Genomic DNA, 26,568 nt, shown 5'->3' on the forward strand with positions numbered 1-26,568 from the left:
AATACAACTTTGCAATCTTTTTAAAAAATGAACATTGACTTCCCTTCCTCCTTTCCATTGCTTCCTTCTAATATCTTTTAACACTGCATATTGCAGTTTCACGTTTCATTTCTGCATATTTTGTACTGCTGGATTTATTCTAAACCTGCTAATGTTTTTACCTGTTTACAGTAGCTCTTCACATATTCTACAAACATTTTCCAATCCTCTTTAAATACTCTTTTATCTTGCTCTCTTATTCTGCTGGTTAGACCCACCAACTCATCGTTTTCAGCTGCCATTCCTCTCTCATTGGGTCTGCTCCCTCCCTCCACTTTTGAGCATATAAAATTCGAGCTGCAGTTGTTGCATAGTGAAATAAATTATTATAGTTCTTAGGAAAATCTGACTCAATTATTCCTAAGAGAAACGCCTCTGGTCTTTTGGGGAATGAACTTTTAAACAGCTTTTAAAATAACATTATAAATAATCTCCCCAAATTCTTTAGCTGCTCTGCATGACCACCACATATGATAAATGTCCCCTCTGTTTCTTGGCACAGTGTGGCTGTTCAGCAGTATTGGGTGGGAGAAAGAGGGCCTCAGGCCTGTTTTAGGAATGTAAGAATATATGTTCAAATTGAAAATGAGAAAATCTCATCACTAGTGAGGAAAACAGTTGCAGAAAATGCATTAAGCACCACAAAATGTATGCTGGAGCATTTTTCAACTAAATCTCATACGCAATGTTTGGCTCACCTCTCAGGGGTTTGGTGTTTCCTTTTTTGGTGGGGGTGCATGAGGGGGAAGGAAAGGATCTTCCTCAAATCCAAGGCTCTGGAAATGGCGAGATATGTACCCCCCGCTCCTGGGCAAATGGTTTGCAATCTCTTCTCCGCAGCCAGAATCGACTGGCATTGTTGTGGAGGAAATATAATGAGATGCCCAGAATCTCTCATGGCCTAATGGCCACTCAAGCCTTCCTAATCAATGAGCTATTACCAGCTTTTATCTTCCATTCCCAGCAGTTTGCCTCGTGGGAAGTTCTTGTCACAAAGGTGGCAGAGGTATGCACGGCCAGCTAGTGTTGGCCTTATAGCCTGGCAGGGACCGAGGCTGCAGAGGCTGATGGAGGAGGGCAAAGAGGGCACTGCCCTGCCAACTGCAGCCATCCCCCACCCTCCTGACTTGTTATTCCAACCTGTCAGGTGCTGGCTCCACCTGCATTGGCTCTGGCGCCACCTGCTGTTGGTCTCCCTGCCTTTCGCCCTACCAGTCCCAATAGGCACCAGCTGAGACGAGCAGGCCCTGGGTCCACTTCCTGCTTCCCCAGCAACCAGTGAGAGCTGGAAGGACTAGCAACCAATCAAGAGGCAGAATGGAACTTAAGTTAGCTACTGACAGTCGGATAGGGACTTCCTGTCTGGGTAGGCAGATGGGGTCTCTGAGCAGAGGGATCATCTGCTCTTTCTTCTCTCTCTTTTTAAAATACTTTATTGAAACAATACTTTAAAAACAAACAATAAAAACAAAACAAAACAATGCAGTAACAACACCAAAGAACAAACAAACAAGAAAAAACATGACATATTCCTTTGACTTCCATTCATCCCACTATGTTTTCTAGGCTTCATTTTTGATTTCACACTTTGTATTATCACTTCTTAATTTTAATTATCACTTAATTTACTAATGTTCCATATTGCCCTGCAAGGTTCAGTCTAGACTCATCAAAGTGTTTAAGTTTTTACAATGTATCTGTAAATATTCTTTAAAGACATTCCATTCTTTATTTAATCTTTGCTTTGAACCATCTCTTAAACTAGTTCTATATGTTCTATCATCTTCACCTGCCAGTCTAATTTGGTGGGTATCACTTCTTCTTTCCAATTTTTTGCTATCAAAATTCTAGCCGCCATTGTTGCATACATGAAAATTCTTTTAAAATTTTTCGGGATCTCATTATACATGATTCCCAACAGGAAGGTTTCTGGGTTTTTTTTTTTTTTGAATGAATGAATGAACATTTAAAGATTTTTAAAAGTTCATTATATATATTGTCCCAGAATTCTCTTAACTTTCACAGTTCCACCACATATGTAGCATTGTACCTTCTGACTTCTTAAACCTCCAGCAAATGTTCAATCTTTTTTAATACATTTCAGCTAATTTGACTGGAGTCAGGTACCATCGGTAAAACATTTTAATCAGATTTTCTTTCAGATTATAACATGCAGTGAATTTTATGTCTACTTTCCAGAGTCTTTCCCACACATCCATTTGGATATTATAGCCGAAGTCCTGGGCCCATCGAACCAAAACTGATTTTACCTCTTCCTCCTTGACTCTCCAATCAAGGAGGAGTTTATACATCTTGGATAAAAGTTTTTATTTCAATTGGATTAAATCTTTCTCTAATCTTGATAACTCTGCTGCGAAACCCTTTTGTTTGTCTTTTCTAAATACAGGTATTTCATTAAGTTGAGAATATTGGAGCCAATCAGTTGTGTTCGGATCGCCTCAAATTTCTTTAGGCTTAATTTATTATTAATTTCTTCCAGCAAGGTTTTATAAGTTGCCCAGTTCTCTTTAATTTTTTTTTTCCTAACCGCGAAAGCTTCTAAGGGGAAAGCCACCAAGGGGTTTTCAGTTCGAGTAAATCTTTATATTTAGCCCATACTTTGTAAAAGGGTTTTATTATCATATGATTCAAGAAACCCTTGTGGATTTTTACCTTGTCATAAGCCAAGTATGCATGCCAACCATAACGGTTGTCAAACCCCTCTATGTCCAACAGGTCTGTGTTTTGCAGTACTACCCATCCATGGATCCAAGCTAGGCATGTTGCATTGTGATACAAATTGAGATCAGACAAGGAAAAAGCACCTCTCTCAACATCAATTAATAGCTTATGCTTAATCCTAGGTCTTTTCCCTTGCCATATGAATTTCGAAATGTCTCATTGCCAGTACTTAAAGCAGTGCATTCCCCCTAACACTGGAATAGTCTGAAACAAAAAAAAATCATTTTCAGAAGGACATTCATCTTAATTGTGGAGATTCTTTCCAAAAAAGAAAGATGTAGTCCACCCCAAATTTCCAAATTTCTTTTTATCTCATTTCAAGTTTTTACTTAATTATCCTGATATAGGTTGATATTCTTTGCCGTTAGCCAAATCCCTAAATTCTTGACTTTCTTCTTCACCTCTAATCCAGTAATCTTCTGAATTTCTTTTTTCCCCTCGGGCCCCATATTTTTAACTAACAAATTTGGTTTTTTACAGTTAATTTTAAAACTGGCCACCTGTCCAAATTCTTTTATCACCTCAATCACTTTTGGTAAACTTTCTTTGGGGTTGCTTTAGTTCAACAATCAGATCTTCAGCAGAGATGATCAGTATAATATTCATGCCTGGTCTTGGGCTAAGCTGAAATTGCTTTGAGAGGAAGACTTAGCAGCTCAATCCACAGCCTGTTTTGTTTGCAACAAAAGAGGGCTTTTAGAGCAGCATGTCTGCCTGAGTCTGTCTGCACTGAGGAATGGAAACAGTTCCTTACAGCCTCTTCTGTGTGTGTCTGTGTGCTTGTTTACAGGTTGCACGGCCGCTACCATGAACTGGCACCAAACATGGTACCTATGGACTATACGAAGAATCCAGATGTTAAACTGCCTATGCAGCTTATAGTGAACATGCCAGAGCTAAAGGTATTACTTTTCATGTCTACATTCTGCCATTCTTCTGCAGCCCAGCCCCACAAAATCTTTGACTGGGGGGGGTCTGACTTTGGCTGTAAGGTTGTCTACACACCATACATTTAAAGCAGATTTGAAACAGATTCGTTCTCTCAAAAAATTCCCGGCACTGTAGTTTCACAGAATTACAACCCCCAGCAAACCTTAACAAACTGGTGCCCAACTTTTTGAGGGGGGAAATGTGCTGTGCCTCCTCCTCACCTCACTATCTCCATTCTTCCATTCTTTTTGAGAGTCACCAGTGGGGAGAGGATTGTTGTTCTCAGGTCCTGTTTGTAGGCTTCTCAAGGCCATCTGGTCGACCACTGTGAAAACTGCATGAGGGACTAGCGGCCCTTTGGCCTGACCCAAGAGCCAGGCACTTCTTGTGAGCTTCGTTTCTTTGCTTAGCTCGGTTCCTCACTTCCATGCAAATTCAGCTTCTTTCTTTCTTTTAAAAATGTTTTCATATTTGGCTATATGGGTATACCACCTCCCCCTGCCTCCCTTCTTCCATAGATTCCCAGGGCAATCCCTGACTTCATCCAGAGTCTATTCTCAAACCATTGCAGCTTGGTTGCTTTGACTGGCTCGCAACCTTGAGGATTACTTTACATCATATCAATGGCCTTGTAACTTCATATATGCACAGGGTGATCGGCCACTCAAGACATTATATACAGGAGTCTAAATTCTTGGATTGAGTCAACAGGCGAGTTAATTTTAACACTACACATTTTTAAGGAAGCTCTGGGATGATCAGTTGCCGTATGATATATTCGTATGCTCAGTATGGAACAAAGGAAGGTAGAGGGGAGAAAGAGGTACCAATTCATCAGATTGCAAAATGGGAGATCACAACATACAATATAGAGCCTAGACATTGAGGTCCACCTCCAAGGGTCTTCTGGCGGTTCTCACTGCGAGAAGTGAGATTGCAGGGAAGCAGGCAGAGGGCCTTCTCGGTAGTGGCACCCGCCCTGTGGAACGGCCTCCTGTGGAAGGGCAACCCAGTCAGATGGATGGGCTACAAATTATTATTATTATTATTATTATTATTATTATTATTATTATTATTATTATTAAGCAAGGTGGTGGTCACCTGCTTAAGCCAGCATGTCATGGAGAAGGAGAAGAAGAAGAAGAAGAAGAGTTTGGATTTGATATTCCGCTTTATCACTACCTGAAGGAGTCTCAAAGTGGCTAATATTCTCCTTTCCCTTCCTCCCCCACAACAAACACTCTGTGAGGTGGGTGGGGCTGAGAGACTTCAGAGAAGTGTGACTAGCCCAAGGTCACCCAGCAGCTTCATGTGGAGGAGCGGAGACGCAAACCCGGTTCCCCAGATTACGAGTCTAACACTCTTAACCACTACACCACACTGGCTGCTTGTAGGTGCTGCTTGTATGAACTTGTGCCTTCACAGGGAAGGTAGACTCAGGGCTTCCATGATTCATGGCAGGCTGAAGAAGAGTGCCCATGATGAATGGCATGGTGCCTGCCAAGTGTCCATCCCCATTTGGAAGACAGTGTTGTTCATACTTGCATTGCTCAGTATGTCTCAGTATGTCTAGATGAGTCTTCCTGGCTCAGGACTCAGCCAGTGGCCACACACTGTTGGGCTCCAGGTGGAGGTTGCAGCCAGTTGAGGGTTTTCAGCAGGAGCTCAAGTTCAGGGTCGCACCTTGAAGTGGAGCTCAGGTTGGCAACTCACACAAGCAGACATGAGTGTTGAACCCATCCCACTCCATCAGCTCTTCAGAGTCCATGGCATCACCCTCTGAAGGGGAGGAATTTGGCCCAGGAGAGCAGGATGCAGGTGTTCCTGACTGTATGATCTAGACCTCTGAGTAGCCACTGCATGCATTGGAGCACCCCAATATCCCCCAACTCTTTCAACTTTGGGGGGGGGGGGGAAATCCTCCCAAATGAATGAAATTGTGGGCATTTTTTTCTTTGCACTTCAATGAAAATTAGGTAGGGTCATTTGGGGGCCAGATAACATTTGTTGGCAGACTGCAGGGGGCCCACTGGTATAAGAGTGCAGCCCTACAGTATGGTTTTGGTTCATTACCTGCTTCTGAGTGTCCTTAATTCATCAGTTCGCCGTAACTGGATCCTGTGGTAATACACTCCATTTTAAGAGAAACCAGCTGGCGGTAATGCAGGGGCGTGGAAAGAAGAGAGAGGCTGCTGAAGTCCTGGTTTGCCCGGGATGTTGTATCTGGGTGCAGATAATAACTCTTCAGACGGCTGCTGCTCATGTTCCAACCTGGGCATGGGGGGGGGGGGAGAAGGAAAATGGCTCTGCTTCTTGCGATGGAAAGGCATGTCTTACTGTTTCATCCCAGCCTGGCCCAACCTCCCAATGGACTGGCAGGGGACTTGTGTACAGGGACTGCAAGAAAAGAAATGTGCCTTGTGTGGCCACGTTGGCATCACTTTAGAGGAAGCAGTATGGAAAATTCTCGGCATGTGCAAGGTGTCTCCAGGTAGGGGTTGGGAAATATCCTTCCTAAATCCCAAAAGAACTGCTCCCGGTCCGTGTATACAGTGTTGAAGGAGATGGACCAACGGCCTAACTTTGTATAAGGGAGCTTCCTATGTTGCTGGAACTGGTGGACTGAGTGGATGAGACCAAGAGTGGGTCCAACGGTCAAGAAGGCAGTTTCTGCCCGTGCCGTGGAGGGACGTGAGGGGCAGATGGCGCTCATCCACCTGGGAAGGGAGTCAATCTAGGAGAAGACTCTGCAGGCCAAAGGTCTCCAGTTGAATTCCTAACTTCTGCAGGTAGGACTAGGAGAAGATTTCTTCCTGAAACCTTGGAATACTGGCCGTCAGTGCAGACGGGACGGAGAGTGATGTGCAAACTATCTGAGTCAGCCGAAGGCAGCTTCCCGTGATTCACTGCTTTTCCAACTTGGGCTCGGATGTAAGCTTTGGAGAGACAGGCTTCACAACAAGTCCTAAAATCCCTGCTCCCCGTGGCCCTCCCTGCCTGCTTTCTCTAGCCCTCTGAACAAACTCCTTCCCAGCCCCTCTACTTGCCAAAACACTGTTTCCCTCCCTGACATCCTGGCTGATAGTTAAGAGTAGGGATGGGGGTGCCTGGGGAGAATGAAGTCTGTCCCTACCCTGCTGTGCTGAAAACTACATCTCCCATGAAGCACTGGGCTTTCACCTGGAGCACCTGTGCCACTAGCAGGCTGCTCCTGCCACTTGGGAAGTCTTGAAGGGGAAGCCCTGGGACATGGGTAGGAGCCTCAGGCCCCCAGCCTGGAAAAGCTTTCCTATTCTTGCAGCTCCACCTTCACACTTCTTTTCCACCGGTTAACTTAGAGTAGGCATCCCCAAACTTCGGCCCTCCAGATGTTTTGGCCTACAACTACCATGATCCCTAGCTAACAGGACCAGTGGTTGGGGATGATGGGAATTGTAGTCCAAAACATCTGGAGGGCCGAAGTTTGGGGATGCCTGACTTAGAGGCTCCAGCTGTCTGACATTTGCACCTGTACCTGTGCAACTAGTCACTCCTCAGGAGTTGAAAACCACCAATTATTTGCAGGAGCTTGAGAAAAACTCAGTGTTGAAATGGACTTTTGACCAGTGATCTCTTGTGGGGATTCAGAGTTCTTACTTATAATTGGGGTTTTGTATTTGGTTGTACGCAATGTTTCCCCCCTGGAAAAATAGGTGCCGGTACTCAGCATGAAGTTGTTACCGTAAGTGCCACACTTTTTAACAACAAAAAAGAGGTGCTGGTACTGCAGACCCTTGAGTCCCCCCTGGGAAAAAAGCCCTGCTTGGACACTTGTTTTGGGTGTTACAGAGAGACTTTTAAATGAGTGTTTCAGCTAAAGTGCTGCCTTTTTTGTGTTTCTTTTTAAAAGAGAAGCAAATCTGCAAGTTGCTTGTGCATTCTGTCTTCCTGCAGGAGAACCCCTTCCGGGAGAGGATTGTCCACTCCTTTTCTGACGATGATGAGGGGAGCCTCAGCTTCAATGACTTTGTTGACATGTTCTCTGTACTCAGCGAAACGGCCCCTCGAGAGCTAAAAGCAATCTACGCCTTCAAGGTCTATGGTAAGGAGAGGAATTGGCATAGGGTTAGAACATCGACCAGAAGGGATGGGAATTTTGTTTTGGTCCATTTCAGATTTATGTTTAATAAAATTTAATAAAAATGTAATAAATAAATGAATAAATAAATAAATAAATAAATAGTGATAAATTAAAAACAGATTAAAACACACAACAAAGTTCTACATATCTGGGTAGGCTTGTCTACACAAAAAGATTTTAGCAGGCGCAGAAAGAGTTCAGTGAAGGCTGAGGGTCAATAGGCAGGGAGTTCCAATAGGCAGGGAGTTCTGCCACACTAAAATACAGATTTTTTTACAATGTGGAATGAATATTATGTGACACCTCTGGCAGTTCTACAGATTGAAGCAGCTGAATGGGCATATACGAAGTAAGGTGATCTCATAGGTAAACTGCATGTCAGGGGGTTGGACTAGATGACCCTCTGGGACCCTTCCAACTCTATGATTCCCTCAGCTTCCTGGGAGTGCCATGTAGTTGGAAATTGTGCATTCACTCTCGCCTTATGGAACAAATGCAAATCTTTTTTTTCGTTTTTTAAACCTTGGGCTTCTGAGAAGCAACATTCTCAGAAGCATATAATTGATTTCGTATAACAGCTGCTTTTAAATGTCACCAAAGCATTTTCTTGGGTGGGGTGGGGGCCCGATATTTTTAAAAAACGCTTTCTGATTTATTTTCTTTATTGCAGAATGACCCACCAGAAGCCAGGTTTTGCAAATAAATCTACGCCGACTGTTTTACTGGCAATTACCCAACATGCTAAATGTCTTTCTGCAGCTCTATAATTAAATAGGGCTGATGCTAATCCTGCTTCTTGGGCCAAAGACAATAAAACAAATCCACACAATGGCCCTTTAATTGCCATTCTCTTATGCATTTGCAAGATTAATCGGCAAGCACCTGGTGTAGAGCGGCCAACCCCTGCCGAATTCGACCCCTTGGCCTGCTGTTTTGTAAAGTGGAACTGGGAAGGACTGTAATGGTCACTTAATGGCTACATGGAAAAGTCTCCCCTGTAGCTCTAAACTCTGTGGAAAAACCACTCCCTGTGCTGAAAAGCCTTCAGGGCCACAGACCTGAGCCTTCCCTTGGTCGTGGGGAGGATGAGGAGCCGTGAGCAGGGGCAGGAAGCAGGTCAAGTCATGGTCTCTCCACAGCTCTGAACTGTGGCCACACCCACAACATACATGGAGTGCCCATGGCTTCCCCCAGGCATCCTGGGAACTGGAGCTGTGAGGGGGCAAACGATGGTTCCCAAAGCCACGTGCTTTAAATTTGATTTGAATTATGATCTGGATGTGACCCATGAATCATGATGGCTAAGAATGGGACCTCCATGCCTAATTCTCAATTCCAGTTGCTGGGGGACAAACAGTCCCAATTGGTGGGCTTTTCAGAGGCATCTGGTTTGCAGGATTCTGGATGAATGGTCCAGTTCAGCTGATATTCTTAACTGAGATAATGTTCACATATCTTTTAGCCACCTGCCATCCAGGGGTTGCTTTTGGGCTTACCGTGTCCCTGGAGAAGAGGCATATTGACCACCTGTTTTCTTCCATCTTTGCTTCCCCAGATTTTAACACAGACAACTTCATTTGTAAATCTGATCTGGAACAAACCCTCAACAATTTAACGAAAGAAGAGCTCACAGAGGAAGAGGTGAGCCTGGTCTGTGAAAAAGTAATCGACGAAGCTGATATGGACGGTGATGGCAAGCTCGGATTTTCTGATTTTGAAAACATGATTTCCAAAGCACCTGATTTCCTCAGGTAGATGTATGAGCATTTGCAATGTTCCCAAAATTGAACAGGATTTCCTTTTAAAAATATATATCTATTATTTTCAATTTTTCTGATAACCACAATTTTTCTTAACATATCATATTTACATTGATTGACTTTCCCTCAACCCCCTAGTTTCAATTTCCCCCCTTTTATTCTGTTTGCATATAACTATTTTTCTTCACTTAATTTCAAATTCTTTTTCACATCCTAATTTTACCTTTAGTTCATGAATGCTACAACAGTCCTGCTAATGTTTCAACATTTTTACAGTGTTCTTTAAAAGACTCTATAATTTCCCCCCATTCTTGATTAAATTTTCCTTCATCTCGGTGCCTGATCTTCACGGTTAATTTTGCCATTTCGGCATAGTCTATCATCTTAGTCTTCCATTCTTCTTTCGTCGGATGTCCTCTTCTTTCCACTTCTGGACAAGTAGCATTCTGGCATCTGTGGTCGCATACAGAAATAGTCTCTCTTGCTTCTTTGGCACTCCATCTCCTAGTATTCCTAGTAAAAAGGTCTCTCTTTTTTTAAACAAATGTATTTTAATCATTTTTTTTCATTTCATTGTATATCATTTCCCAGAAGCCCTTTACCTTTTTGCATGTCCACCACATATGAAAAAACCTACCTTCTTTTTCTTTACATTTCCAGTATAAGTTAGATGAGTTTTTATACATCTTGGCAAGTTTTACAGGTGTTAAATACCATCTATACATAATTTTCATACAGTTTTCTTTTAGTGAACTACATGCTGTGAATTTTAAATTTTCTTTCCACAGCTTTCCCCATGATTCAACTGGGAGCAGCCTTTCCTTTCAGGGTGGGATGAGGGCATTGCTTCTGTAGCGTTGTCTGCAGATGTGTGGAGAGGATGAGCAGAGCATAAAGGAAGGTGCAGTAAGGATCCTGAAGATACTGGGTTGTAGCCAATGTAGGGCCAAGTTAAAGTCACTTAGCAGTTTTACTGCGTCGGTGAAATGCTTTGCACCAGTGGAATGTAGCTGAGCAAGAGAACACCGACCGTAAGCAAGCTGCTGGCAATTTTGTGGTGCCATAGATCACAAAAAGGGTTGTTCAATGGGTTTAACCTAATGCAACGGCTGGACTGAATTCCTCTTTGCACAATATTAACACTCACCCATCTGCTAGTGTTCTTGCATGAGTGGACACGGAATGGTGGCTACAGACCACTGGCTGCATTCTGCCCCACAACACCCTAGAGATAGGAAAAGGATGCTCAGGTGTCTCCAGTTGGAACTTGCAAGTTCCTTTTGAAGATAGGGTTTTACTCCTGTGAGGGGAAGGTAAGAACCCCAGGAATTTAGCATCACTGCAATGGGGCAGCAGCACATGCACTTGCCACTAGACAGGACTGCCCAAGAGGTACGGTGGTAGCAAAAGACCGGAGTTTGGGTTCTTTCTTATCTGGGAATTGCTTAATGGGGAAATGTCATTACAGGTATAACAAGATTCAGAGTTTCAGCACAGCCTTTTCCCAAAGAGTTCTTGCTGCTTAAGTGGTGTATTGGGTTGAAAAACATTAATTAAATTAGAATTGATAAATCAAATGCTGTGGCTCAAATGCCACCTTCTCTCCCTTTTTGGAACTGAAATAGTCAGCATGACCAGAATAGGTACTTATTTTAGGAGTTACGTAACATACATTGAATATACACTAAAAACAGAAATATGTTCATGTAAAATATTCTAACTGTATGATTAAACAGAACCACCAATTGAATTATGACACTCTTTTCTTCATAAGTGTTTTTTTTAAAGAAGAAAGCTCCCTTGTGTATTTGATTTGACTTGCTTTTAAGTGGTAACAACTAGGCTCATTACTAATCAAGAAAGTTGTATCACATCTACATGATAAATTTTTACTAAATTCACCCAAAGAACCACAACTTTATTTATTTATTTATTTTTCTTTCTTTCTGGGGGCTGCAAGGATTCTTTCTGGAATTTACTCAACTTTCCACTAAGCTACAGTTCCAGGGTGCTTTGGGATTGAAATACAGGCCTACCAATTATAGGAAGGCACCTTATGTTGAATCAAACTATTGGCTGATCAGCCTTAGGATTATTGACCCCAATTTGAGCCTGTGAGGATTCCTTCACCCATCTAGTTGGGAATAATCGCCCTTTTCCAGAACTGTCTCATGCAGTGACCCTGATCACCAAACTTGACCATCTCATTCTTCCCCTTTCGCCTGCTTTGCATCATTCATGTCTATTTCTTATCTGGGAATTGCTTAATGGGGAAATGTCATTACAGGTATAACAAGATTCAGAGTTTCAGCACAGCCTTTTCCCAAAGAGTTCTTGCTGCTTAAGTGGTGTATTGGGTTGAAAAACATTAATTAAATTAGAATTGATAAATCAAATGCTGTGGCTCAAATGCCACCTTCTCTCCCTTTTTGGAACTGAAATAGTCAGCATGACCAGAATAGGTACTTATTTTAGGAGTTACGTAACATACATTGAATATACACTAAAAACAGAAATATGTTCATGTAAAATATTCTAACTGTATGATTAAACAGAACCACCAATTGAATTATGACACTCTTTTCTTCATAAGTGTTTTTTTTAAAGAAGAAAGCTCCCTTGTATATTTGATTTGACTTGCTTTTAAGTGGTAACAACTAGGCTCATTACTAATCAAGAAAGTTGTATCACATCTACATGATAAATTTTTACTAAATTCACCCAAAGAACCACAACTTTATTTATTTATTTATTTTTCTTTCTTTCTGGGGGCTGCAAGGATTCTTTCTGGAATTTACTCAACTTTCCACTAAGCTACAGTTCCAGGGTGCTTTGGGATTGAAATACAGGCCTACCAATTATAGGAAGGCACCTTATGTTGAATCAAACTATTGGCTGATCAGCCTTAGGATTATTGACCCCAATTTGAGCCTGTGAGGATTCCTTCACCCATCTAGTTGGGAATAATCGCCCTTTTCCAGAACTGTCTCATGCAGTGACCCTGATCACCAAACTTGACCATCTCATTCTTCCCCTTTCGCCTGCTTTGCATCATTCATGTCTATTAAATTAAATTAAATGGCTGGCCTTTATTTTAAACAATGAACTTCATTGTTTAATAGTCCAGAAGACACTATTTAAATGCAAATTAAACAAATAATCATGGAAGGAGATGGGATGAGGATTGGGGTGGAGGAGAAAGCCCTCTTAACTTAGTTGTGTTAAATTCATTGTTGCCTTCTCTCTTGTCTACCTGTCATTATCTATCTAGAGGTCCTCGGATGGGTTACAATAGTATAGTGTACAATTATAAAAACAGATGAAACCATTGCATTGCATGCAAGAATGTTGGTTTGACGACATAAGGATCCACACTCACCATTGAACTTTGGAAACAGCAGATAATTCCTCTAAATGTCAGGGTGAAGAGTTCTAGATTGGCCTCCTCTCCAACATGCTAGATTTCTGTGTGCAGGGACATTTGGGGTACATGGATTCAGTCATGTGAGCCTCCTGCTAACCCCTCCTTCTGTACTTTAAAGAGGCGCTGTCCAAGCACCTGCTGACCAACTCACCCCCCCCCCAGCTGCTTGTGAAATGTAGGCCTTCTGGTGCCGTGGATTTATTGTTGAGCCAGCACAGGGGCTCTGGGTCGCAATCTGGACAGATAGCTTGACTAGGCAGAGTTGATCAAATCGTTCTAAACATGCTTTTAAAGCACATGCTCTCTCCCAAAGAATCCTGGGAACTGTAGCTTGTTAAGGATGCTGGGAATTGTAACCCAGTGAGGGGTGAACTACACTTCCCAAGAATCTCTCTCCGTGGTGGGGGAGCCGTGTTAAATGTGCTTTAACTGTATTTTGTGGATATCTTGGTCTTTTGCATCCAAAATATTGGACTGGCCTTTATAATCCCTCCCCACTAAGTGCACGCTATCTCTGAGAATGACGGCAATCCCAGAGGGTTTTAAATTACTCCATAAAAGAGGAAGAGTTGGCGCCAGAGGAACCCAGTATCTTTGAGTTACTGTCCTGCTGCTTCTGTATATTGTTACTTTCATTACTCCTTGTAATATTAGTCAGCTTCATCTCAGTACATCTGGGCTGCCTTTGTTTATACTGCACAGGGAACTTACCAGATCATGATTGCCTCTCTCTTCCAAGCTCTTATGTGCATATTTTAGAAAGGATTTCACTCTTTGAAATCTTTTTTGTCTTTGTTTTGTTTTGCAAAAGCAGATATGCATAGAAGTGCTGGAGGGATCTGGTAAGTCATGTAGTTCACTCCCAACCCACCTCAATGCAGGAAATTCAGATTTTGGCCCTACCCACAGTGGAGAACAGGCCACAGGAAATATAAAGCACCAATGAAAAAATTGGTCCATCTACCAGTAGCTCCATATGACCTACCCAGACAGGCAGCAGTTCTCCAAGGTTTCAGATGGGAGACGTTTAAAGTCTTACCTGGAGATTCCAGGGATTGAACCTGGGACCTTCTGCATGCAAAGCAGATGCTCTACCCATGGAGCTGCAGCCCTTCCCTCTAAGTGCGGAAGAGGAAATTTTTAAAAAACTCCAACGACAACCCATCCCTCTGCTCTAATAGCTAGCCAGGACAGAGGAAATGGTCTGTGCTGGACAGAGTCCAGAAGTAGGAATAAGTTGTAAATGACTGAGGCAGTGGCTGGTTCAGAAAATTTGATCCCTGTAGGTTTAAAAAAATGTTATCATTTTGAGGCTGCTTGTATTTTAATGGACCCATTAGCACTCAGAGCTGGCCATGGCTTAAGTGTTCTGTTCTACAAGACTGGTTACATTTTCCACAGGAAATTGTTTTATAAATCATTGTGGAAGCTAAAACTCTTTTTATTTTTTTAAAAAACAGATCTGTATGGATTGGTACAGGTGGTGCAGCAATAACTTCAACAGAGACCGACAGTGCCTTGCCCGGGGTTATCTGGGCCCCTGGTGTCAACCTGGCTTGATTACTGCATTGCATGGCTATGTGGTTGCCCTTGGAAGCTATTTTAGCCAGTGCAGAAAGTGGCAGCCAAGTTACTGACTGACACCAGCTCCTCTGATAACGCCAAGGTTGCAGGTTCAATTCCCACCTGGCACAGCTGGGATTGGGCAAGGTGATCCTCGGGATCCCTTCCAACTCTAGAATTCTGTGAACCACCCTGAGACCTCCGGGTAGAGGGTGGTATATAAATTCAAACAACAACAACAGAATTCTATGGTTCTATGATCTTTACCAGTCTCCGGTTTGCTTTCATGTACAATTCAAGGCGCTGTTTGCCCAGGGGTGTTGCGAGTATTTGAAGGGGGGCTCCGAGATGTGAGCCCCCCTTCAGATATTTGTGACAAAATATTTAATCCACTACACACACACCTGAGTTTTGTCTGGACTTCATTTATTTACTGCATATGTATCTCACCTTTGTCAGCTCTTCCAAAGCGATGCTTCTGCTCTGCTGTTACCCTGAATCTCGTTTATGTCTCTGCAGCACCTTCCATATACGAATCTGAAAATGTTGGGCTGAGCTGCTGGGAATAATTTGACGCCTATCCTGCCTCTCCAAATCTCAAGCACTGTGTGTGTTTGCAGGCCTACATGTCCGCCTCCTCCTCTGAATTCTGTAACAGAGGAGTGAACAAATCACAAGTATCACAGTAACGAAGAGAAGAAGCTGTTTCTCTGGAATGAACCTGTGGAGACATTTGGCTCCCCCCACCTTCACCGTTGGCCAGTGATGTGGCAGGCAGATGAAAAGTTGTGGGATGGCCACATTGTTTTGACCAGACCAGATGCTGCTCAGTGTGTCTCCCTGTGATTTTTATATTTGTAAAGATTTGATATTGTTGTCCCTCCGAGCAAAGAGCAGAGACTCCCAGAAGGTAATGGATAAACATAAGAACAGGCCTTACAGGAGATGTCTCCACTGTTGCGTGGCTGTTACCTGACACAGATGGATCCGTGATCATGGAAGATGGGTGTCCATGCCCAGGGAGCCACTGGCCTGGCTTGAGGTGCTTAAGCAACCAGTATTGTATGGATGCTCACATTCTGAATGAAACTTGAAACATTTATCTTTTTTTTAAAAAAAAGTGTCATACATTAGCAAACATTTCTTCTTCAAATGGACTCTTTTTGAATCGTGTTGCTGGCATCCAAGGAAGGTCTTATTTAGTTTCATATTCCATTCAATAATTCTGACATATTGCAAAACAGCAACAACCACACACACAAGATGAAGCCAAGAATATACTCATGAAAAAGTAAAGAGGAAGTACATCACCAAGAATAAGGACATCTCCTGCTTTTTAAAGGAAGCCAGCTATGCAATCTTCCTCCTCAAATGCATGACAGCAACCCCTGACTCTTGGCTCCCATACCCTCTCTACAAAACCAGCTTCTTTCCTTTTCTTTTCATGCCCAGTCTTGGCTGAAAACTGGGGCTTGATGACAATCACACATGTACAATAACTGTTCTCTAACAGTCTTATAGAAGGGCTCTAATACATATTTGTGGCTTCTGTATCCAAGTCGTCCATGATTAAACCACTCCTGATTTTATTCTTCTTGGTGCATTTTTGGCCTGATATAACTAGAATAATTTCTGAAATGAGTTCTGGAATAGGAGCTTTAATATTCATTCCTTGCATTTATATCCCACATTTTTTATCCAAGGAGCTCAAGGTAGTGTACATGGTTCTTTTCCTCCTCATTTACAGTATTCCCCACAACAACCTTGTGAGGTAGGTTAGGCAGAGAGGTAGTGACTGGCCCAAGGTCACCCAATGAGTTTTGTGGCTGAGTGGAGATTTGAACCCTGGTCTTAGTCCAACACTCTAACCACTGCACCACATTGCCATGTGTGTTAAGCAGCATTTTATTAGGTTCCTTTGCATTGTTCCCACCCTTTGTGTTACTGATGCATGTCTTTCTAAAACACTGCACAAAAAGCTCTCCACAATGGTTCTGCTCGGCCTCCACCGTCAAAGTCATATGCATCTGAATACTAGCTGCTGTGGATTATACAAATCACCACACCAAATCAGGTGTACAAATCTCACTACAATTGCTTGTGTGTCTATATAGATATGCTTCTGTGGGTTTTTAAAAAATCATTGTCTGCATGTGCATTGGTGATGTGGACGGGGTAGGATTTTTAAAAAGGACTGAAGCTCACTCTGAATTCAGAAGAGAAACTTAACTTGTCCAAAAGGGATGGAGGAGGATCAATGCATCCATTCTGCTTTGGAAAGAAGACCAGGTAATTCAGAACTCCCAAACCAGGGGAGAAATAAAGACAATTCTGGAAGCCTCTCTGGTCAGAGGGCCAGGATGAGAAACTGGGGAGGAGGAACACGGGAAGGCGGAATTGGGTGACTGGAACACAGAACAGAAGCACCCAAAAGGAAATGTTTTGTTCAGTTATCCAGGATTTTAATATAGATTCAGTTAGAGGGTAGTGTGTCAACCCCAAAACAAAAAGTAGCAGCAAAGTAATGTGTTTGAGTATTGGGACACCCCCCCCCAATTACCGTGGGTGCTTAGGGTGATTCTAGATGCCGTTGGACTCCAAATCCCATCACTCCCATTGCATCCCAGTGATGAAAGTGGCTAGAGAGATTTCACTTTCTGTCTGTCTGTCTGTCTGTCTGTCTGTCTGTCTGTCTGTCTGTCTGTCTGTCTGTCTCCTAGTGCTACTACAGCAGCCATTCCCAGCAGGATGCCCTCCCGATGCTGATTGACTTCAGTCCCATCAGCCCCAGCCAACATGGCCAACAGGAAGGGATGATGGGAGTTGTGGTCCAATTGCAAAGGGAGAAACACTGATTCCCCATTCCTAGGGGAGACAGCTATATGGACCAAAAGGTGTACTGAAAATCCCCATAAAAAAGGTAAAGGACCCCTGACAGTTAAGTCCAGTCGCGGATGACTTGGGGGTTGTGTGCTCATCTCGCTTTACAGGTCGAGGGAGCCGGCATTTGTCCGCAGACAGTTTTTCTGGGTCATGTGGCCAGCATGACCAAGACGCTTCTGGCGAAACCAGAGCAGCACATGGAAATGCCGTTTACCTTCCCCTATTTATCTACTTGCACTTTTGGGCGTGCTTTCGAACTGCTAGGTTGACAGGAGCTGGGACTGAACAACAGGAGCTCACCCCGTCGCGGGGATTTGAACCGCCAACCTTCTGATCAGCAAGCCCAAGAGGCTCAGTGGTTTACACCACAGCGCCACCCACGTCCCTCCTAAAATCCCCATAGTCCTGTGATATCCCCAGTCTGTGAATGTGAGGTCTCCTGATCAAAGCGGGGCAGTTGGGTGCTGTGTCACAGTGCTGGCTGAGGCTGATGGGAGTTGTAGTCCAAAAGCACTAACTGGGCACCAAGTTGACAAAGGCTGTCCTAAAGCCTTTTCTATAAGAACTCTTTTACACACATTTGTCTGGTGAGCTGCTTTGAGTCCATCTAGGTAGAAAAGCTGCTTGAGAAGCACCACCATTGCAGCCTTATATGAAGATGCTGGGGATTTTCACAGTGAAACAAGGCACAGACTCTCCAAAGTCCTCCTGGCTCATCTAGCAGCTACGGAAATGAATCAGGACATTATGAAAAACATAAGTGACTTCCTGAGTGGAGTTTTTTCCCCTTTTTTCTGCTGATAATTAATCTCCATTTAATGTCAGATGGGAGGAGGTCTCAGGGTGAGTGGGGCAAGACAGAAGACAGTCAAGGACACACTGCAGGCTGCCATCTCCAGATTTATTCTGGCCCCTTGGAGGACCTTCGTTGTTGGCGAGACCATCAATTTCAGAGCTCTTTTCATCACTTAAAAAGTCATTATAGGAGTTGTCTCCTGGTAAGACTCTTCCAACAATGATTCCTACCCTGTTACTTTTCTATATACATGTTCTTTCATAAGCAAAATACACCACCCAAAATAGGACTGTGTTAAATCACCCCCAACCGTTCTTCTTTAGTTTTAGAATTTATGCTTTTACTCATTTAGCATGTCTGTGTGGCCCCTGGAAGGTTGCGCACGAGGGAACTTGGCCCTTGGCATAAAAACCTCTCTAGGGTGAAACTAAGCAAATGAGGGACACTGAAAGGAAGAGAAAGGGGGGCTTGTGATGGGCTTTACAATGGTGATTTTGAAACGTTTCATAGAATCATAGAATCATAGAGTTGGAAGAGACCACAAGGGCCATCCAGTCCAACCCCCTGCCAAGCAGGAAACACCATCAAAGCATTCCTGACATATGGCTGTCAAGCCTCCGCTTAAAGACCTCCAAAGAAGGAGACTCCACCACACTCCTTGACAGCAAATTCCACTGTCGAACAACTCTTACTGTCAGGAAGTTCTTCCTAATGTTTAGGTGGAATCTTCTTTCTTGAAGTTTTAATCCATCGCTCCGTGTCTGCTTCTCTGGAGCAGCAGAAAACAACCTTTCTCCCTCCTCTATATGACATCCTTTTATATATTTGAACATGACTATCATATCACCCCTTAACCTTCTCTTCTCCAGGCTAAACATACCCAGCTCCCTAAGCCGTTCCTCATAAGGCATCGTTTCCACGCCTTTGACCATTTTGGTTGCCCTCTTCTGGACACGTTCCAGCTTGTCAGTATCCTTCTTGAACTGTGGGGCCCAAGAACTGGACGCAGTACTCCAGGTGAGGTCTGACCAGAGCGGAATACAGTGATACTATTACTTCCCTTGATCTAGATGCTATACTCCTATTGATGCAGCCCAGAATTGCATTGGCCTTTTTTAGCTGCTGCATCACACTGTTGACTCATTTCAAGTTTGTGGTCTACCAAGACTCCTATATCCTTTTCACATGTACTGCTCTCAAGCCAGGTGTCACCCATCCTGTATTTGTGCCTTTCATTTTTTTTGCCCAAGTGTAATACTTTACATTTCTCCTTGTTAGAATTCATCTTGTTTGCTTTGGCCCAGTTGTCTAATCTGTTAAGGTCATTTTGAAGTGTTATCCTGTCCTCTGGAGTATTAGCCACCCCTCCCAATTTGGTGTCACACCTCTCAAGACATTTCGTAACACAGTGGAAGAAGACTGTTAGGAAGCCAAGCTGCTTCTGGTTCTCATTTAATGATCTTTAGTACAGGTTGTGGCTCAGAGCAACAGTTCAAGCACAGTGTTCAGAATTTAGTCTTCTTTTCTGCAAACAGGAATCTTCTGGGCTTATCACTCTGGTAGGGAAATGAATTACATGAAGGTTTATTTCAAAAGAAAGGCAGAGAAAGATTTTTAGATAATCTACCGAGCAGTTCTGCATGAGGGTATCTGAAAAGGCAAGCTTTGCACTCCGGAAAGTTCATCTTCTGCTTGGATTTTAATCTGAGCTGGGGAAGAAATCAGGTGCTATTTCCTCACTTCCCACCTCCACTTCAGCACATTCACTGCTGTTCCAGCAGGGGCATCATGGGAGGGACGGAATCCTATACAGTAATCATGGAATTGTGGAGTTGGAAGGGACCCCAAGGATCATGTAGTCAAAGTCCCTGCATTGCAAAAATATGCAGCTGACTCATAAGGAGATCAAACCAGCAATTTTGGTGATATCAGCACCGCAAAATAACCAACTGAGCTAACAAAATCTTTTTCCCCACTCCCTTTTGCCTTGCACGATGCTATGCCAGGGGTAGGCAACCTAAGGCCCGTGGGCCAGATCCAGCCCAATCGCCTTCTCAATCCGGCCCGCGGACGGTCCGGGAATCAGCGTGTTTTTACGTGAGTACAATGTGTGCTTTTGTTTAAAATGCATCTATGGGTTATTTGTGGGGCCTGCCTGGTGTTTTTACATGAGTAGAATGTGTGTTTTTATTAAAAATGCACGTCTGGTTTTTTTGTGGGGCATAGGAATTCGTTCATCCCCCCCCTCCGCCACCAAAAAATATAGTCCAGCCCACCACATGGTCTGAGGGACAGTGGACTGGCCCATGGCTGAAAAAGGTTGCTGACCCCTGTGCTATGCTGTGACCCAGACACCAGGAGCACTGGGATGTATGAATTTCCCAGCGTTTCTGACCTTGCTAACTGCGTTTCCCAGCCAGGTGCCTAATTTGCAGCTTAAGCTGTGTGCTGGGCACCAGAAAGCATAGCTGTCAAGTTTTCCCTTTTCTTGCGAGGAAGCCTATTCAGCATAAGGGAATTTCCCTTTAAAAAAGGGAGAACTTGACAGCTAAGCCAGGAGGTCACGGGGTGGGGGTGGAGAGCAGGAAAAACTTCCATTCCAACACTCTGCTGCCACCACTGGAGCACCAAAAACAGATAAGGGAAGAGGGCACATCTTGATTTATCCCTCACCCCAAAATGGCAAATCCAAAAGCTGGGCAGGTGGGAGAGATCTGGAGTCTTATTGCTGGAGTGGGGATCTGGGGGAAGGATTGGGCCCTGCTCCATCCCGGGTGACATCAAAGGGGTCCAAGTGCAACCGGGTCTGATGTGGACTGGGGCTGGGTTTGGATGAGCTGAGCTATTTCACGCAAGCTGAGCAGAGTTTACCTTTTGACTTGCCTTGGCTTCTGCTTCTTTTCCAGGACTGAAGTGAATCTGTTCGTAGGTGTTCTCTGCAGTGGAGACATTCCTTTTTGAGGAAAAGGCTTTGGAGAAGGGATCGGGGCTCTTTTTGCATGGATTCACAGTATAGACCTGTGCCTTAGAGGATCGCCCAGTCTTTGTAGAGATTTGATTGCAAGTCTCTTTGGGCTGTATCAGTGAAGACTGGGGAAGCTTTTCTGAATCGGGGTCCTTTGACCATCTAAAAGGAATCTGCTCATAAGTATTGCTTGCCTCAAGATCATCACCATGGAGGGGCGCTGTGGATTGAGGGTGTTTCATCTTAATGATCTGCCCATACATGTTTCCCCTTGGCAAATCTGGCAAACTCTTGGGGTGGTTTGGCTCTTGAGGCTCTTTCTCAAACACAAGAGAGCTGGCATAGGCTGCAAATGGAGACTGCGATCCCCCCTTATTAGGTAACTTAGGAGACAGCTTGGGAGGAGCTGAAGCAGGAGGGTTTAGTATTGCTTTCTTGGGTGGACCACTGGTGGGGGCAGGGAATGCCAAACAGCTCTTCTCTTGGTCTCGGCTAATTATGGAGTAAGTAGTTTCTGGATGGGAGTTTTCTGTGGCTTTTTTGCCATATAGTCTATCAGATTGCTTAGTCAATGCAAACACGGTACTTGTTTTTTTCTTGTAGGGAGAGGTACTAACTTGGCCGGGTTCTTCAGGCTTTGGCAAATTGTCCACCAACACTTTGCACATGTCTTTTGGCACCTCCAGGCTCCTGTTGTCTAACAGGTGTTTCTTCACTGCTGAATAAGCAAGGCTTCCTTCGGTTCCAAAGTCTTCCTCAAAGGAATCTGTTGTTAGCAAGTAGCTCTTGTCTGGCACCGGTGGGGCTGCTTCGGGGTCCTGGTGAGATGGAAAGGGGCAGGAAAGCAAGAAGAAATGGCTGAGATTAATATCTAGTTCTTAAACAAGGATTTCAAGATGAGAGAGGACACTAGTGATCTTTCAAAGAACATCAAAAAGAGCTCGATTGGGTCAGGCCATTGGCTCATCCATTCCAGCATCTTGTTCCCACAGTGGCCAACTGAATGCCTATGGGAAGCCCCCAGGCAGGACCTGAGCACTGCTCTCCACTTCTGATTTCCAGCAACTAGCATTTGGAGGCATCTCCACCCCCACAGTAGAGGGAGAACACAGCCATCCTGCTTCGTAGGCATTAGGGGTGGAGGAAGAAGTTGGATTCAGTTCACATTTAAAGGTGAACCTACATAAAGAATTCCACTGGCTGCTGGCTAGGTTCCTGGTTTTGGTGTGTGAAGCTTGGGATCTTACCTTCCAAGTCCCGGACTGCAGAATCCGGGACCGGCAGCCGTGTGACACCGGAAGTTGCGTCGATGTAACTTCCGGTGTCGCTTTGCCCTTCTATGGGCACCAAAAATGGCTGCCGCCGGCTTCGAAAGTCACTTCTACGCATGTCAGGAAGTGCGTTGACGCAACTTCCGGTGTTGTTCTGGCCAACTATGGGCACAAAAAATGGCCGCCGCCGACACCGGAAGTTGCTGAAGCCAGCGGCGGCCATTTTTGGTGCCCATAGAAGGGCAAATCGGAAAGGAAAAAAAATGGCCGCTGGCAGGAGAAAATAACGGAGAAAAACGGGAGACGAAGTGATACGGGGGACCACTGGGAAAAGGTAAGTAAAAACGGGGGTTTCCCGGGGAAAACGGGGTACTTGGCAGCTATGCTTGGGATCAGGATACCTGAAAGATGGTCTCACCCCTTCTATACCTAGTTGCTCACCGGGCTCTTCAGGTGATGGTGACCTTCAGATACCATCTTACCAGAAGGTCCATTCTGCACAACATAGGAACCAGGCCATTTGTGTGGTCGCACCTCTTTGGAATTCCCTCCCCTTGAATATTAGGCACTGTCTCCCTTACCTTTTCGGTACCTACCGAATACCTTCCTCTTCCAACTTCTAAGTGGAGAGAGGGTTTGCCTCTTTTTAGTAATTGGTCTATTTAAAGCCATTTAAACTACTGAAAACCACTGCCACAAAACCCTAGCAGCATCTTTCTAACAGTAGCCACTCAGAGCTTTTTCCTCAAGAAAAATCTACCTCTGGGCTCAGATTCCAGTTCTCCCTTGACAAAGACTTCTGCTGCTCCTGAAGCTTTCTCCTGGGTGTCACTGGCTGGGGGCTGCTGCCTTCTTTTGCTGGCCCGGTGGCTGGTGAGCTGCCAGACACTTCTCTGGTCAGCTCCGAAGTGGTGCTTGCAGAGCTTTGCTGGGAAGCTCTTGGCTGATGCACAGAGATTTCATCATAGATGCTTCTTTCCTCTTGCTATCAGGGTGTGGAAAAGAAATAAAAAGGGGGATAACAGTAGTTTTGCAAATCTTGCAAGAGGATTTGTTTTCAAATAATATTTATTAGGTTTCAGACATTTTAACACAGAAAGAACAAAAAAGCAAAAATAAAACATAATCAAAAAAGAAAAAAGAAAAGAAAGAAAAAAACATATCAATTCATTACATTAACATTATGGACTTCCTCGATTCCCCCCCCCCCCCACTGGGTCCATTTATTAAATCTAAATTAAGCAATTTTCTTTTATCATCTTAAATAATTCTGGCACAATTTTTCCATTATTTACCAACCAATTCTAATCTACTCAAAACAAACAAACAAACAAACAAACAAAACATCGAATACCCCCAACCTATCATTAATTAATTAATCCAAATCTAACTATTTTCCATCCATCTCTTATTCTTCCTTTAGCCTCACATTTTATACCCCCCAAATTATCCATATATTCAAATAAAGATATTCTACCATATCTTTAACCACATTTGTCTAATTCTACCCCCTTTCCCCTGGACTCCGGATCTCCCAGATGTATCAAGCAGCTCCATAAAACGTTCCAGTTTCGGACCATCTTAATCAATCAGAAAACAACCCATTGTTACTCCTCACCCTATTCCCACTCTTTCGCCACCTGTCCACCACTCTCCTTTCTTTGTCCCCTGCTGACCCTCCAATTTTCTAACTGTAGCACAGTACCATCCAGCTATGTTTCCACTTTCCAGCCCTATCACAATTTTTCCCCCAGTTAAGCTTAGGCGCCAGCATGGATCCTGCCCTCCCTCTCTCACTGGGAGAACATTATTCCATACTGGTTCTTCTTTATATTTTAGAAACAAAGTCTCTAATGCTTGACTCACATTTGAACAGGCTGTAGTCAGATTTTCTCCGAAAGGCTCTATCTTGGAAGTCTGATAGTAGCTTATGAGCTCCGCAAGGCTTGGGTGGGTCTGGGTGTCCCCTGATATGACATAACATCCATTCTGTTGACAACTGATGACAAAATGGCGGCATCGATCTTTTCCCCTGCAGTCAAAAGAAGTGCCCCTTTTAGGACTAGGCAGAGAAGAATTTCCACTGGTCTAGGAGTGCGGGCAAGGGGAGCAGAAGATCTGGGCGCATCATTAGTGACAGGTCCTGTACCCTCAGACAGCTACTAAGTCCGCTTCAGAGAACATGATTCATGTCCTCGGCTGTGACTGGGGGGGGGGGGCTCAGCTTCATGCCCAGCCTGCAAACAGGGCTTGACCAGGGATGCTTCCAAGGTCCTCGTTTAAATTTCAACCTGAATTAGCAAAGCACTTAACCTCAGTCACACACCATACATTAATATATATATATATATATTATTTTATTTTAATAATAATAATAATCATTTTATTATTTATATCCTGCGCATCTGACTGGTTTGCCCCAAAACAATAGAAATGTTTGAGAGATTCAGAAATGTTACCTTTCCTGTTTGACATCGTATGGTCCACAACTCAATACACCATACATGTAAAGCATTATTATACCACTTGGAGAAGCCTGGGAACTATAGTTTATAGTTTATTAAGGGTGCTGATCTCACAGAGCTGCAGTTTCCAGCACCGATAACAAACTACAGTTCCCAGGATGCTCCATGCCTCTAAAGGTGCTTTAAGCATATGATTTGGAGGCAGCCCCAGTTGATCCTTCGTTGTTCGGGTTTCCTAACTTTGTCTGGATTACTGTGCAGCCAAGTTGGCAGCCATCACTATGTCTTTTGGCAGTGAATTCCAGAGTTTAACTATTTTCTCTGTTCAGAAGTGCTTACTTCCATCTGTCCAGAATCTCTCACCATTTAGCTTTGGTGGACGATCCCAGGTTCTAGTATTAATGAGAAAGAGTGAAAAACGTCTCTCCCATCCATTTCTCCACAACATACATGCTTTTATAAACCACTATCGTGTCCCCAACCTGCTTTACTTTTTCTTCCTAAACTAAAAAGCCACAAATGATTGTGACCTTTCCTCATACGGGAGTTGCTCTAGACCCCCATCATTTTGGTTGCTCTGCTTTGCATTGCCCACATCTCTCCAATAGTCTTTTTTAGTTACTGCCACCAGAACTGTTGGCATTTGGGGGCAAAGCCCAACCACACTAGCAGCACCCAAGGGACCTCTCCAGGATGCAAACCTGGGCTGTGTGCAGGGAGTCTCTCGGCCTCACTGATGTGGCCCAAAGGAAAGCAGAGCAAGACGTTTGGCACCAGCTGGACTGCAGGAGTTGCCGGAAGGAGGCACACAAAGTGCCATCCAAACCGCCTTAGGGACTCCACTCCGAATTTGTGTAGGGTTTACTCCTTAGCCTTTTCTTCTCCTGAAGATATTCCACACGGCAGCAGAGGTTTAGGATCAGAATTTTCCTTCTCCTAGATGGGCTCCCTAGGTGGACAAGCCCCACCTGCCCCTCACATCCCTTTATAGCATGGGCAGAAACTGCCTTCTTGAACGTTGGGCACACCCTTGGACTCACCCACTCCATCTGCCAAAGCCTGTCTTCACATGCAGGGGAAGACACAACTCCCCGAGGGTTTGAGTCCCATCAGCTACCCACACCTGGTTTAACTGGCCAGTCAAAGCCATTCCTGGGATTGTGGCCACTGTTGCATGCTGACAGTTTCTAGGAGCCATAGGTGAGAGCTGAGTGCAGGGTGAGGACCAAAGGTGGACAAAGTACCTCAGAAGGAGCAGGGCATGTTCCCGACCAAAGGTACTGTCCCTCTGCTAACACATGACACACCCACCAGAACTGCACACATTTGCAAATCAGGCCAGTTGCTGCTTCTGAACAATGGTCAAGGCATTCCACATGTGCAGCACTGCAGTAGTCAGTGGGGCACGGAAAACAGAAAGGTACAGAATAGGGAACCCCATGACCCATAGGCTTCATTTGGCCTGTTAAAAACTCCAAAGCATCCTAGAAAATGTTCCTAAGAGCCACTAGCTCCCATAAGATAAATTTCATTCTGTCATTTCTTTTATTTGTTTACAAGTATAATAACAGATGCCAAATAAAGTAAAAGTAGAAAGGATATCTAGCGAT

General features: G+C 44.0%; 2 protein-coding genes across 2 annotated transcripts in view; one reads left to right on the forward strand and one right to left on the reverse strand.

Annotated features, from left to right (window-relative positions):
- Positions 1-16,167, forward strand: part of CIB2 (calcium and integrin binding family member 2) — a 37,285-nt gene extending 21,118 nt beyond the window's left edge. Inside the window, exons 3-6 of the mRNA XM_035138231.3 lie at positions 3,572-3,683; positions 7,645-7,792; positions 9,387-9,582; positions 15,098-16,167. Coding sequence (XP_034994122.1) covers positions 3,572-3,683; positions 7,645-7,792; positions 9,387-9,582; positions 15,098-15,119 — 478 coding nt within the window. The 3' untranslated portion in view covers positions 15,120-16,167. The remainder of the gene's footprint in view (positions 1-3,571; positions 3,684-7,644; positions 7,793-9,386; positions 9,583-15,097) is intronic.
- A 3,527-nt stretch (positions 16,168-19,694) lies between these two features.
- Positions 19,695-26,007, reverse strand: SH2D7 (SH2 domain containing 7). The gene is made up of 5 exons (XM_088657232.1): positions 25,999-26,007; positions 24,360-24,581; positions 23,254-23,478; positions 21,129-22,040; positions 19,695-19,813 (listed from the first exon to the last, which is right to left on the reverse strand). Exons 1-5 carry the CDS (start codon positions 26,005-26,007, stop codon positions 19,763-19,765), a joined length of 1,419 nt encoding a protein of 472 aa, XP_088513358.1. The 3' UTR covers positions 19,695-19,762.
- Positions 26,008-26,568: the final 561 nt, after the last annotated feature.

This window comes from Zootoca vivipara, chromosome 13 (genome assembly GCF_965207765.1).
Source record: "Zootoca vivipara chromosome 13, rZooViv2.hap1.1, whole genome shotgun sequence".
NCBI classification, from domain to species: Eukaryota; Metazoa; Chordata; class Lepidosauria; order Squamata; family Lacertidae; genus Zootoca; species Zootoca vivipara.